Source organism: Hypoxylon trugodes (genome assembly GCF_022578975.1).
Source record: "Hypoxylon trugodes strain CBS 135444 unplaced genomic scaffold F4822scaffold_3, whole genome shotgun sequence".
Taxonomy (NCBI): domain Eukaryota; kingdom Fungi; phylum Ascomycota; class Sordariomycetes; order Xylariales; family Hypoxylaceae; genus Hypoxylon; species Hypoxylon trugodes.
Genome location: NW_026250018.1, coordinates 1,623,036 through 1,638,497, shown reverse-complemented (window position 1 = coordinate 1,638,497; position 15,462 = coordinate 1,623,036). Strand labels below are relative to the sequence as shown.

Below are 15,462 nucleotides of genomic sequence, written 5' to 3'. Positions count from 1 at the left end.
ACCACCTCTCACTTCTATTACTACTACACAGTTGAACGCCATCGTCCTTCGTGGCTGAGGCGAAGTCCAAGTAACGTTGGATTAGGGTAAGTGATCGGCGGAGTTTCCTTCCCAGTTATAAGACATTCATATTGATTGACTTAATAACGGGGAGAGTTAAGACTGGTCAGGGGATGGGACCCCCAATTGCGGCCGTGCTGATTATGGGACTTCACCCCCGGTTAGCCAAAAAACCCGTGAGAAACCCGCTGGCCGCCCCGTCAATGCGGGTGTCAGATCCTTCTTACTGAAGTGAATCCTTGGTACTGGAAAATCCCAGCCGAAAAAAAAAACCCCTTGGGATAACGTAGAGAACACTAGGTATGTTCCATCCCTCGTCGCATCACGTAAGCGGGTATTGTCACTAATCGATTGTCTCATAGCCGGCTATTAGAAACCCTGACCTGCTGACATAAACCCAAGCTCTCAACGTATCCCACGCCCAATAGGTAATCAAACACTGGGTTAGTTAGGAAGCTTCGGTCGGTTCTTCGTCGGTGTGGCTTTGGCTTCAAAGCAGGATAGATATATATGCGTAGGTAGGTAAAGATCGCACATACCAACCCATCCCTTGCTATGGCGTCCAATTACGGCGCGCAATGCGATCGGAGGGATACGTAAGACGGGAGGGCTTAGACCCTTCTTTATTTTTTTCGCGATCCCTAAGTAATAAGCGCTCATCTCGTCTTGTCACGTCACGTCGCGCTGTCTATCATTTGCTTACCTACACTAAGTAAGGTATGTTGCGATTGAAAGTATCTGGTTTCAAGTAGTAGTCGAAACTGCGGCTCTCTCCCTATCTCCTGCACCTCGCAGTAAGGTGGTACCCGGGAATGGTAAGAACGGTAAGAAAATAACACATGGTCGTGTCGATCAGCTGCCGGCCGGGGAAGAAAGGGACTTTGTTTTTTCTTGTCTCTCTTACTTTCCCTGCCCCGTCATCCTGCATAACATATGGCTCGGCACTGAGCTCATCGTATATCTCCACCACACGGCTACCAGGTAATATGGGGGTGGTGGACTTGGTTTCGCGGGTTGTCTTATTTCTTTTCTTTCTAGTTATTTTCTAGAATAAAAAACCCCAACTAGGTATTAGGGTGTGGAGCGAATCTCGACGGAAGGCGACATCTCGCTTGTCGCTTATGCTGTCAGATTCTAAATATATTGCTAGATTCTTTAGTTGCTGCGAAGCTTAGGTGTATACCTAGATAGGTATGTATCGTACGAATGCTGACTCGGTATGAAACTTGTCTTCGACTAACAACGTCTAGGACTAAACTCCCCGTGACTCCCTTTCCCAACACATTGGGCTAAGCGAGCGAGAAACTCCCGCAGGAGTTAGTAAATCGATTAGAAATGCCGACGGAGTTGTCGTGCAACCCGACAGCTCAAACTGGTACGGCCGTCAGCATGTTGAATTATCTGGGTTTGCTAGGTAATTGGTTGATGGCATCATCTTCTCTATTAGGTAGAGCTTTAAGGTCGAATGTTCGCGGTTTGCGCACCATAGGAAACCGGCGATAATCCTTTTACCAATGCATGTAGTGAGTCACCGGCACAGAGCTAACCTAGAGCTTGATCCTTCGGGCATTAGCAGTGTATTTAGACATGGTATTTGTTTGGTTGCGAGCATACCTTAGAAATTCAATTAGTTATATCACTGACTCGCGATGAAAGTCCTAATGAGGACAAACGTGGGGTTGTGATGATCCTCCACGCCCCTCTGTCTCAAACGCCAACATATTACTCCCAAAGCTCACTAACATAATAACACCTAACTGAAACTGAGTAGAAGTCTATCTTGCCTTCCACGGATAATAGTATGAAACATTCGGCCAATAAGGGCGATCACACCCAGGACTATGGCTAGAATCAGCATGTTAGTACTTGTTGAAACACTTGTTGCTGTACCATTAACTCTACTGGATAATGCAGTCATCTTTGCCAAGTCTTGGACCAAGCAGGTCAAATTAAGCGACCCCGAAATCGAGAACGAGTGTAGTTACGTAACTTTTGGTGTTTTTCTTAGTTCACCTATACAATTCCTTGGTACTACTAGTTCTCGAAGACCTAGGAATTGATCGCTTCTTACTGGTTATAACGGCCATGGAATCCCGGGTCACCAACGGCATTCGGGATCGGGGTTTGGCGTCAATGGTAATCAGTGATATAACATATTATTGGTGACAATGTGAAGGCATGAGCATATTTGGGGATTGGAGGTCTAGATTCACCTCATACGATCCATATTGCGGGCGGTAAAGGATTGGTGCTCCTCGTACGTTTCTAAGCCCATTGCAACGAGCACATCTCAATTGACCACTCAAATATGATACATTACTTCTGGGCAAAGTAGTATTCATCTGAGAAGGGACCGTAGATTAGTGTGTTATAGTTACATCAGGTTTGATGAATTGGGCCTCCTGACTTGATGATGCCTTCACTTACCTAAGAGGTCCCGACATAAGGGAAGGTTTTCTCGAACCGGATAATATATCCTTATTTCCGAAGGCTTTTTGTGAAGCGGTGAAGAACCTTCGAACACAACAATTACCGTCGTGATACTAATATATTACTGAGGACAGCATCTGACCTCAGCGCGATGCATGGACGCGATGCTTCAGAGACAAACAAACCGTCGGTAGCGTGACGCAGCGAGACAAGTTCCCTTAATGGGTAGGATCGCGTCAACGCCTCCTTGACCCGCTTGCCTTGTAAGGCAGTGCGTTGTAGTGTTACGGCCAACTCAGCTCAACTGCATAAATGCGAAAACCACAGGAGATTGAAGGACTGCCAGCTATGATCGAGAAGGCAATGTATAGAAGCATCCAGCCGTCGCTAGATCGGTCACCGGGTACCGCGAGATGTTGGGCAACCACCGAACTCAGGTTTTTTCTTGTTTTCTTGGCTAGGAAAACTAGGGGTTGGTAAGGAAATAGATTCCGCTGGGACGTCCTCCACATCACACAACATACTAGCTGTATCGTGACGCTGGGCGTATGTGTGTAGAACTAAGGACATGTCAGGCACCGCTCTAATACCATTCCCCTGGATCACACAAAGGGTGGAGTATCGGAGTTGAAAAGAAAAAAAAAAAAAATAGGAGAAATTCTGAATAATGGAAGAAAATGTACCTAATAAAAAGCCGACGAAGATAACTTTCTGTCTGTGCGAAGGGTCCAAGTTCCGTTAACATGTTGTCGGTGGCTATTAACGAAGTACGCCCGTATGCTAGTGTATGGGGAACTCTAGCCTTACAGAGTATTGATATGTCAAAAAGTGCATAGCTAGTCCAAACCTGTGCCGGCTCCCGATAGATCGTGCTTAGTGATAGAATCGTCAGCCGTTTCTATGCGGTTTTACGCTTGATATTCCCACTTAGTCTTATCACTATGTTCCAGAGCCTAACCCCTTTTCGGTGCTAAGGTATCATTACTATAATAGTGACTTAAGGGACCGAGGGACTTGTACAAACATACCTTGGGGTTATATGTGTAAGCTTGGTTTTATATTATTATCGTATCGTATCGTATCATTCTTGATACGCCGAGGAACGATTTCAAATCCGCCGGTGCTCAAGATTGGGAGTAACAAGTTAGACGCAAGTCATTGGTGAGCTTACCTATAGTTAAAGAGGGCTTCCGCGGGTTCCGGAGGAATTGCGATAACTTAATAAAAAGACAAATATTGCCTTTTCTCGCCAATCGAAATTGAAATATTTAGAAATTTCTGTGGAGGTGATTGGAAAAAATGCACTCATGAGGTAACGATAGTGCTCTCTCTCAGGTGAGTTCACTCCATTACAGCATCATTGCTGTGTAAATGTGTAAATGTCCAGAGTCGATTCCGAAAAGAGTTTGGGCGGCTGGCGGGAATAGTCAAGAGACGAGTTTGTACCCCATAAAAAATAGAAAAATAAAAGCAAATAAGGATTAGTTTAAGTTGACAGTTACCCGTGGGCTGGCCACACTAGGAAATGCATCTAATTATAGTCGCGCCGAACTAAACGGGCGAATCGGCTTCTTGCGTCGGTGTCGTCATGGCAAACTCGCAGGAGAGGGGAACGGAGGGGAACCATAGGCGGGCAGGCGGGCATAAAGTTAGTAATTTTTAGACTTTGACGATGTTTTTCTAGTCCTTCTTTAGACCTTCTACGGTACTCCACCTCGGTCCCACTGCGGCCTGTGGGTATGATCTGATGCGCTTTAGGGGGAGTTTGTTCGATGCGGTGCATGACAAGAGCGACCGACACCCCCTCGCGTGGAAATACTTTGGCCGAGTCTTTTTTTTTTCCTCTTCCCTTCCTCTTATCTTCTCTACTTATATACCTAGGTACCTAGGTATGTACTAGTTAATAATTTTGACTCTTGGCATGCTTCTAGTGTACTCGTCGCTGATAGGACGAACTGCCTTGAAAATTTAGAATTGGGAAGGTTTGGTTGTACATATGCATGCAGAGACGTACAAGTTCAAAAGCAGGGAAAGGAAATAAGAACATGATTGGACTGTGAGGAAGTCTGGTAGGAGAACCCTTGCACCCTACAACTTTGTAGCGACAAGCAGATAAGGGCGAAAAAAAAAAAAAAACAAGAATGCAAAAAAGGTTGTAACCTAGACCCCAATAGATCCAAGGCAACCGACAATTCAATTCATACACATTCATCCTGCAGGTAATTAATTACTCACCGCCACTCATGTGCTCAAATAACTGACGGGACGCAGCAGCATCTGCCAATCCTTTCGAGATGGCATGAATCCAAGATACGTGGCGTGAGGAACTAAGTAACCTTAGGCGAGGAGTCGAGGTGAGAAAAAAAAGAAAGAATGTAAAAATAGAGCATCTCAACTAGCCACATGGCCCGAGTAGATATTCATGGCTCCTGTCGTGCCGTGATCAGACGCTCGCAGTGACTCGCCGAGAAGTAAGATATATCTGTTATGTCGCGATTCAGGGACTGGGAGGCGAGTAAAATGGATAGTCTTCCGATGGAACCTCATGAGATGACCGGAAGACTATCGGGGTCTTTGCCGTGTCCGAAGTCGATGGAGTCGCACCACGCTAGACTAGGTAGTAGGTCAGAACCGCGCGACGGGTTCTCGTCCGATAGAGCGGACTTTTGGCGGGATTTGGTGTTGAAGCTATGACCAAGCCTAATATATACGGCGAATAAGTACGTAGGTAGGATAAAGCGGCAGCCGACTAGGGTATTGAGCTAGTTGATGAGCAAAGTAAGGTAGGAAGAGAAAAAAAAGATTGATTAATTGACTGAATGAATGTCTTAGTGTAGCATGTGTGATAGTACGATGAGGATCGAACTTGTTGAGATTGAGCTGACCAATGGATGGCTGTAGTGGTGCTATGACATCCCGTGTATATACGTAGGTATGTATTAATTCAGAGGGAGTCTGCGAAGGCGAAGCTGCGAAGATCATGAAACGTTGTATTAAAAGAGGATCGGATCTCAGATGGGAAGATGTTAATCAGATAGACAGATGACTTGCCGCAGCTGGATGATGTAAAAAACCGTCAGGGCGAAAGATGGTTCAAGCGTTAGGTACATTACTTAGCACTGCTAGTACTCTGTGCCGGGTTATGACAGGCGCTCAGTGATCATTCGACTACTAACACAAGCGTAATGCTAGCCTAGCCTGGCTTAGCCTATCTTTTAGGGTACCTACGTAGATACATAGTACCGGCGCAACAGCTAGCGAATAACCTTTTGTGTGATGAAAGATGAGAGACTCTCGCAGAAATCTTTGCCCGAGTCAGGGATCTCTTGGACGGACGTTGCTATCAATAGAAACAAACTAGTACAGATGCGGTAAGGTCAGTGCTTAACCGGCTGGCAGGTAGCTGCAGATCAGGTGCAGGATACTGATGACATTATACAGTGCTTTAAGCACCGTAAGTACTTGAACAAGCGAAGTATTGTACATATTTATTTGCACATCTACCTACATACAGCACACATAGCACCCATAGCACATATACACATGCACTAAGAAACATAAATGCTTCGATTTTTATTTTTATTATCCACTCCTAGTTTATTTTATATACAGAAAAGAATTACATGTGAAATGAAGCGATCTCGGAAAACAATAAACATTTATACTAATTAGATAAAAATATGGGTGATTGGTGAGAGAACCCCCTTAATATCCAATTTTCTACAAAAAACCCACCTGTTCGGCTCTAGCTGCCGCGGCACCTTTTCTGTGGCTGAGCCGCGACAAAAAAAGGAGTTCATTTTGTTGATGCGGCCTATGATGTCCCTATGTTACATGCTTGGGGTGAGACAGGAAAAACTTGGACGGGATTCAACAAAGTAACAACAACATTGAAGGCCGCGCAAACACTGCTCGGCTATATGCAATTACATGCGTAAGTGTGGTAAGTGTGATGAGTGTGGTTAGCAGTAAACAGCCAGTCCAGTGGCAGAACAGCAGAAATGCATGGGAAGCTTGATGATCTGAGCCCTAGGATTGTCTGAGGATCGACGATTATGGGGTCGCTGCACATGTGCTGCTTGCTGATGTCGGGACTCGGCATCCTGGGGGGCTTGACGCCAATCTCAGTTGCCGGACCTAATACATACACTACTACTTACAGTTGTCTATCTATCTGTCTTCTAATGCTAGTGTCCTCTAGAAGCGCCGGCGATATTGAATGTTGATGGTTCTTGCATAGTCTGCGAAACGGTCTTTTTCAGGGTCCTGTGATGGACCGTGAAGCGCGAAAGATGGGGGCTATGCTAATGAAGGGAACGCGGTAGTTCACCAATCAATTATTAAGCATGAGAGACTCCCGGAGTAGACCGGTGGATACTTGTTTAAACAAACCAACGGTGATTATGGTTCAATGCCTTCACCGCTGACCGAGAGACGGCTTTTAGCTTGCTAGTTAGTACTCGATGAATCTCTTTCCTCTTCGGAATAGGCTACTACAAATCCCAAGCAATCCCATGTTACGTCAAGGACACAGAAAAACGTCAGGGACTCAGGGCTCCGGGGCAGGCAGGGGTTATAGAGGGCGGCAGAGCCAGGGGTCCTGGTCAGTTCACACGTTCCGCGACGAGCCTATCTGGGTTGACCGGCCATGCAACCCACTTCAGATGCGCTCCAAAAATGGACACGAGAAACTGCTGTTTCAGCCAACCACGTTGAGAGAGTCGGTAGGATCCTCAGTGGTTTTTTTTGAGATCGAGGATTGCAGAATGCCCCTGCGAGATTGCCCATCCGTCATAAGAAACCCACGATAGCCGACGTGCCTTTTCTAGGAATGCCATGCAAGAAAAGCCTCTGGCTCGCCTAAATAGGTAATTCTTATAGGGGCTTACTATAAGTGCTTTATATCTTACAGTTACTTTACCTACCTACCTGGCTCTTTTGTTACCTAGCTACCTTAGCTACTCCGCAACTACTGTAATAGGGATCTCGCTAAACACCTAGCATAACTAGTCGGTAGTTGACCTTCTTGAAGGTTTCCAAGAGCAGTAAGTATTGCATCACGATACAATCTCCGAAAAACTTTTTTAGCCTGCCGAGGCCTTACTAAATCGTTAACGAAAAATAATAAGAAAAATATTGTCAACAACATCTTGGCAAAGATAAATAGCTTCCAAGGTTTATGTAGGGACAACCCCCGTCCCCGATATTTGTGGATGCTCCGCCCGGAGCGGGACCCCTGGATATTCGGGAATGTACTCCGCAGATACCTAGTAGGGATCAATGCTCTTTAGGATATCCATATTATAGTCGTCTTATTAATTGTCAACTTATAGCCTAAGAAATTCCAAGCTTAAAAATTATGGGTCGAGCTAGGAAAGAAGGAAAAAAGAAAGGCGAACGGAGCTTGATTTCTCCTTTGGCTTTGACATTGACACCTTTTTGGCACTTGAGGGGATTCAACTAACAAATACTACCGCCGTCTTAGCTATTTGGTACGTGCCCCTCGGGGCTCCTATCCAATTTGGACAGGTGTAACTCAGCGTTGCGCGCATGGGAAAAATATTGTTGCCTTGTGGACCTAGCACCGGATTTTTCTACTTTTCAAGAAAGTAGAATTTAGTTATGACGTTGGAACAATGCTATCCGATTATCTGACCATGGACATACCCGGTACAGCAGGCGGTTTGCTCCTTGCCCTTTTTCCTTACATAGTACCTACATAATATTTGTTTGCCCAGGAACGGTGCCGGTTTGTTATTACTTCTTGCTGGGACATGGATAGGAATAATGTGGCTTCAATTATGCTATTATGACGGGCTATGCGACGAAATCGGAGCCTTGTTATTTTTTTTCTTAATTTTTTTTTTTTTCTCTTCTACCTTTCGGGTTCGGGTCCTTAAAATTATACCGACCTACTACTAGTCTCCGTGCTCATGCGAACGGGGACCTCGGAATGCAGATTTTTAGCCACTACTCGAAACAAATCCCCCAGCCGCAACTGAGGCTCAGATGTCCGTTCTCCCACCTGAAACCGCTGGCCCTTTATGAAGCCATTTTTCTAGGAAAAATGTCTCTTGGCAGAATTTCCGTCATGTTTAGTTGATACACACGTATGTAAGATATGTTTGAGTCACCAGGTTTTGAGTCTGTACTATTCCGGCGATGAAAGAGCTTCAGCTTCTTTGTTGTTCTATATGTGACCATCTAAAGGGGTAAAAGGGAATCCGACAAATCTCGGAATTCTCTACCGTGTGACAACTATCTCTCGTAAGTGGGCCTCTAAATGAACATCTTCAGAATATCCATTTTGAGGTAGAATACTCTTGCTCAAACCGTTTGGATGGTGCGACAAAGTTTAGTATGAGAATATGGTTATTTTCCTTCTAGCTGTCTTTTCAAACATTATAGTAGCCTACTGTGTCAGGTATCGTGGTCTTTGCTTTCAATGCATAATTGAGAGTGTGCCGAATGAGTGGTTCGACCCTCAAGAGGATCTGAAGCATGCATGTGGCATAGAGACACGACACAACCCAGTTAGGGACCATCTACTGTATGGATCTTAGTTTCTGCACCTATGGATTGATTCTTACAGACTAATACTATGGGTGTATGTATGTATCTAGGCCTCACTATAGTCCGGTATCGATGCATGCTACCACACCATGCTGATAGGGGTTAGAACACCTACCGTCAAGGTCGTCTTGTGATTACTGGATGACTGATGATGCTGATGGGAGAGAGAGGCGATTGGGGTTGAGACATCCCGCATTCCTTCTTCCTTGTCTTGTGTCGGCTACTAACTAAGTAACTAATCGATCGTTGTCGGCCACGTTTGATTATGCCCTTGTTCTTTTCCCACGAGATCTGTAGAGCATTGGACCATTCAAACTGACCGGAAAGGTATCTCTGCATGATAACAATATCTTGTCCAACATATCCATGGTCATTTTGCAATCCCAGTGGAGTCGGAGCTTCTTTCACAGCCCCGCCGCGCTGACATGTCCAACGGCGAGTTGGTGGCTTCGGGCTTATATCCAGTTCACGTTGTAATGGTAATGTCCAGCACAGAATCGACGAGAAAAATGCTCCGATGGTATGACAGGAACAATCTTAAAATATTAGACGCCGTTCGAGGGATTACACGTGTAAGAATGTATCTGTTTGGCCCGTCCAGGCTTGTTCTTTCGCCGTCGGTCGCCGCCCTACCAATCTGTGTACTTACCTTACATATACAAATACAAATACAAATATATACAGGAAATACAGGGTATACAAACATTAGTTTCGCCTTCGAAAGCGGGACGGATGTATGTGTGTATGAATGTATGACTGAATGAATGTGGATGGGATGGGATGGGACGATGCCAACCCCAGCCCAAAAGTCCAAAATATGCACGCAGGATATGCCCTGGAAAAGTCACAAAAGAAAATGGATTGTGAAGAATGGCCCACTGTCCATTGAGCTGGAGGATCCAGTCCGATGGGGCCGAGCAGTTGGCTTCGCCTCTGTGGCCCCTAAGCCTGAAAAGGTTTAGTGAGAGCATACTATCATGTACCTACCGTACTGTATCTACTGTACCTAGCATGTCCCTTGATGCCCCATTGGCAGGGAGACAGGGATCAGTAGACTTGAGAGATCATGGAACGGTGAAAGGGTAGGTAGCGAACGTAGGCGATACTACTCTGGGTCTTTAGGTCCTTTCACACCCAGTGCTGCTCCTCCAAAAAAATAAACCATTGAACCCACACTCCTTGATTGACAACATTTTTGAATGATTCGCATCGCACACGCCCGCGTCAGTGCCGGAACTACCTAAAAGATGTAACAAGGACGATAATACAGTGTGTATGTACCAATCAAAACTGTAGTATGTATGTACGTAGGTAGCAGGTAAAACTATACCATTACCACCTTAGGTGCTTTTCCCTATTATCCAATTACGTGTTTCCATTTATTGTGCGTGTTCTTGTAGAAGGGGAGGTTAGGTACCTTATTCTTGCTGCGTAGGACTGTAAAGTAAGGTTCAAGTCGCCTAACCCGACCTCCCTGCCTCCTAGACACTTGCTGTAATATGCTAAAATAAGTGCAACACATGCAACTATTACAGCATTTTAGGTATAATCTTAGGTACAAATATCAAACATACATAGGCTACCTATTCAGCTACCTACTTCGAATTATGTACGCGCACAGTTTGTAATTCTCATTTGTACATAAAAATCGAATCAAGTCAGAAAATGCCCAACCACCGAACATCCAAGACGCCGGGCTCCTTGCTGGTAACAACGCAGTTGCATCGCATCGTTCGATAAATGGAAGCCTGCACTTGGATTGGTTCTCGTCTTTCAATGCGCTCAAGTGCTCTCTCTTCTATACCCAGTACATACATCAATGAATCAATCTATCCATGGACCATGGACCATGGATCTATACATGTCAATAACGTAAGCCTACGTAGCTACATCAAGTACAATTATCCATGTCATCAGGGAGGTAAGGTACTTGAACCTTTGTTGTTGCTATAGAGGAAAACGCACCTGTTGAATGTTGAATGGGATGTACCTGAACCCCCTGTCGCTTCCCCCACAGTACCAGGTTAGGTGACGATGGCTCCGTATCGTCAGGGTAGGTACGATACTGTAGGTACTTCCTCAGGTACATACCTGCTAGGGTAGGTAGTCGGGCGGAAGTGTTCCATTACCAACCAGCCTCCCGCCCGCCCCCCACCATAGCAAGTCCGTCCGTCAGTGGATGGATAGGTACCTATCTAGGTACCCGCTAGTGGATGTGCGTATGTACAACATTTCAATGTTGGCAATAGCTGCTGGAGGTACACCCTACACCCCCGTACACTACTACCTAGTTGTACTGTATCTTCCCCTTGCGGAAAGTCGATTAGTGAATGAGCGAACGAGTTGAGTGAGGGTAGCCGGAATACACAGTGTACAATGGAACCACGGCAGGTACATCCACACACACATACACATACACACGCATACTTAGTACTTAGCATAGTTAGCACACACATGCACCTTACAAAGCCCAGCCCAACCATCACCAGCGCCTCGGGTAGTTATTTAACAACCCTTCGGTCCCCCATTGATTTTCCCCATTCTATTAGTTCTACCATATCACCACATTTTCAAGCCTGAGCTTCGCTCTATCCTCAACCACACACTCGCTTTTACCTCACTCCCCTTTAGGAAGTCCTCGTTGGCTCCTGTCATTCGCTTTTTCCTTTTTTTGTGTGTTTGGAGATTTTTGTACTCGAAGGATCCTCTCTCGTCAACTAAACTACCCCGTGAATCCGAACTTGCTCTCTCGCTTGTGTCAAGAAGAAGAAGAAAAAAAAAGATACCAAAGAACAAGATCAATATCAAGAACCACCACGATTATAATCAACCTACCATTTGACATCGCACCACATCTTAGAAGAGAGTCTGCCCACATCCTTTTGACTAGTACTACGAGTCCCGAGAAAGATATTCAATCGCTTAAAACACCTGGGAGGGAACATCCAACAAGAAATCACTTATTATCAACGACGTCAGCATCTTGCCTTTGTGCTGCGTGTGTAAACCCGGCCGAACAATCCAAGGACCACCGGACGTCTTGACTATCACTCAAGACAACGCAAAGCAACAATCCCATCTTTGCTTATGTTCTGATATAGGTACAACTATTGTAACCCCACCTCGGTCAAACGCACCCAAAAGAAGGAGGCGCCTCGACATCTATAATATAGCTATCGTTAAGGAAGGTCTGGTAATATAACTACCTCAACCTTTCCCCCACACATTCGCTCGCTTTACTTGACACGGAGCTATTTTCGTGTCCCAATTCACGTAAGTTGACACCTCTATCCGGTTATCGACTCATCCTACACTTTACACGAGTCGCCTACCATATACGGAGCCTCGGTATTAGGGTACTAATATAGCTTGGGTCTTAGTTCTTTCGTTCAACTTCATTCTTCTACAGCATTTACAATGGCTGGCCCAGGCGGTGGTCCTCCCCGACGCAGGTTTGTTTCCCCTAGCAAACTAAAACTTTATGCTCGGTGTACTAATTATTATATATAGTCACACCAAGTCGCGCAAGGGCTGTGATAACTGGTACGCGTGGCCTCTGGATACTCACAATATTGGAACGGGAACTAACTGATTTGCAGCAAACGTCGACACATTCGATGCGACGAGAACTTCCCGCAATGGTTTGTACCCACATACCAATGGCAACGTACGCAGGACTTGCTAACTCCGTTTGTAGCCGTAACTGCACCAAGCATAAGGTCCGATGCCCTTACAACGATGTGCCCGTCCCTGATGAGAGGGCCGCAACCCCCGACAAGCCCGATCTGATGTGGACTCCTGAGATCGAGGCCGCCGTTGAGCAATGGCAACGAACTGGGATTTTCCCGTTCCCGAGCCTTAACATCTATCCGGCGCCGGTTCCCCAGTACTTTTCGGTTGAGGATCTTAGGTTGATCTTCCATGTTGCTGCCATCTGCAATGAGATGAGCGCCATGGACGCCAATGGGTTCACCCTTTGGACCCGCCAGATCCCTACGTATGTATTGTCTTGTTTCACTAATTTGTGGACATGTCACACTAACTATAATTTAGGATTCTCAAGATTGGTGCTACTCATGGATACGTCATGCACGCTTTGCTCGCTTTCTCCGCGGAGCACATTGCCTTCCTAACCAACTGCCCCCACGTGGGCAGCATGGCTTACGAACACCGCGGGATTGCGCTTAAGGGATTGCAGGAAGCCATCGGATCGTTCTCGCGTGAAAATTCAGATGCCGTCCTGGCTGCCTCGCTTGTGCTCTCGTGGCAGGCCACAGATTGGTAAGCAATAAAAATGCAGGTATCCGAGAGGCCTTGGCTAACCCGACGAAAATGATAGGCGAAGCTGGACCCAGCTGATGCAAGGGACCTCGTCGGTAAGTACATCCCTGGTTTGCCTGAGATGAATTATATTAACGTAATGTTGCAAAAGGTTATCGACGCCATGGAACCGTGGAAGCACGAGTCCCAATTCGGAGAATTCATTGCTGAAAGCAGCACGTTCCCTACAGCGCCCCCCTCCCCAACTCCGGATCACAAGCCTCACCAGCCGCGCAAGGAGGATCTCGATGCGTTCCAGCGCACCATCAACCAGATTACCAAGGTTGAGGCTCATTTGAAGCAGAACAAGGAGGACCCCCAGCTGGCTACCCAGCTGGTGTGCTTCTTGAAGGGTGCCCGCAAGGTCAGCCCGATCCAGTCGATTGAGGACCAGTTTGACCGACTTCGTCCCCTCCGCACCTGGCTTTTCTGGCTTCCCGTGATGTGCTTCAAGCAGAACGGCACATCCCCTAGCGCTCTGGTGGTTGTCGCGCACTACTACACTGCTGCGATCATGATGGAACGACTTTTCCCTGAGATTGGTGCTGCTTACTTTGGTAGCCTTGCAATTGGACCGGTGGAAGAGATTGCCCGACGCCTGCTCTCGATCAATGTTTCTGGAAGCCTTGATGGAGATTCGCAGACGCCGCTCACGCTCATGGAATTCCCCATTGACACTGTCAACGAATTCCGATCTCGCATGGGTTGGGTGCACCCGACTCGTACGCCATCCTTCCCACAGTTCGATCCACCCAACTTCTACATGAGCGAGACGGGACCGACCGGTACTCCACCTACGACGACTTCATATCTGCCATACGGAGACAACCCGGCATTCAGCTGGAGCACCGAAGATCTTTCTGTGCTAGCACCGGAGCAGGAATCTGGCAATGCGGTCAGCCCCTTGGCTATCTCGTCGCCATATCCGAGCCAGCAGTATCTCAACATTCCATCGCCGTCGTACGGAGGCTACAGTCCGGTTTCTTCCACCTTCGGAGAGGGATCTGTGGCGTATAGCGATCATGATGATTTTGGCCCATGGGACTCTGGGATGATGGCCTATCCGCCTCTTGGCTCTGCTGGGCCTAACAACTTTGGTGTCGGGTTCGTCTCTCCAATCCAGACCGTGTGGATTTAAGCTGTTAAAAGTACCACATCGGCTCCCCGTCCTGAAGTGGAAAAAAGGATAAAGTGATTGACCATGCCACTCAGGAACACCAACGCCCAGCATCCAGCATCTTCGTCTTCCAATTTTCTTCCGCTTGAGCCACTACAACAGGACCCAATGGCTCTATCGTCTTCGGCTTTTCGCAATGCGCCTTCGCCATTTCTCAACCCCGAGCAATGGCACGGCCTTCCCCAGGAATCGACCACACCCCTTTCTCTGTCGGCACCATCGCCCAGCTTCTTGTCGTCTCAAATGTTTCAGCACCACCACCATCGACAGAACTCTTCGGTCTCGTCAGCACCTGTTCCATTCAAGAGAGAAGATGAAGAGTGATACGCATACCCTATACGATTCTCACCCGCACCGCATCAAGCCCGACTTTTCCCATCACAGTTTTAATACCGCCTTTTTCGACCTCCACAGACGCAATTGTATACCACACTCCTTTGACAGGATTTGAAGATTTACACCGACATGTCCGCTATCGACACAATGATACCCACGATCCTTTTTGTTACACCAAACGCATAATACGTATTGCATAATGAACAAGCTTATGACGCTCCTTTACGACATACTATCGAAGATACCCAACTAGACGCTCCTTTCGCAAGATATTGCATAATTATAGACCGACCATGAACGCTCCTTACGACTTACGATGATATCTATACAATTTTGGAATAGAATCTCAGCCGCTCCTTTTTGGATTTGCATTGTTTTTGAATCATTAAGATACCCCAACCACCATCCACCAAATTGCATAGCGACTGTTTACGCCTCTTGATCCGGGAACACAAAATTCTGACGACCTCGCGGGCGGTCTGTCAAATGCATTGGGACGGCGTTATTTGATTTTTAATCTGATTTACCTGTTATATGTTTTGATTTTTGATTTAATTGTTGGAATA

The 15,462-nt window shown here is 46.4% G+C and overlaps 2 protein-coding genes across 2 annotated transcripts; both read left to right on the top strand.

Moving 5' to 3' along the window:
* Positions 1–1,901: 1,901 nt before the first annotated feature.
* On the top strand, positions 1,902–2,689 carry F4822DRAFT_426835 (uncharacterized protein; the record flags this gene model as incomplete). The annotated part of the gene is made up of 2 exons (XM_051460636.1): positions 1,902–2,088; positions 2,625–2,689. The coding sequence occupies 2 exons, from the start codon at positions 1,902–1,904 to the stop codon at positions 2,687–2,689; spliced, it is 252 nt and encodes an 83-aa protein (XP_051316756.1).
* Positions 2,690–12,480: 9,791 nt separating this feature from the next.
* Positions 12,481–14,521, top strand: F4822DRAFT_436584 (uncharacterized protein; the record flags this gene model as incomplete). Its single annotated transcript, XM_051462321.1, has 7 exons — positions 12,481–12,515; positions 12,574–12,606; positions 12,663–12,704; positions 12,761–13,060; positions 13,117–13,344; positions 13,403–13,439; positions 13,496–14,521. 7 exons carry the CDS (start codon positions 12,481–12,483, stop codon positions 14,519–14,521), a joined length of 1,701 nt encoding a protein of 566 aa, XP_051316755.1.
* Positions 14,522–15,462: the final 941 nt, after the last annotated feature.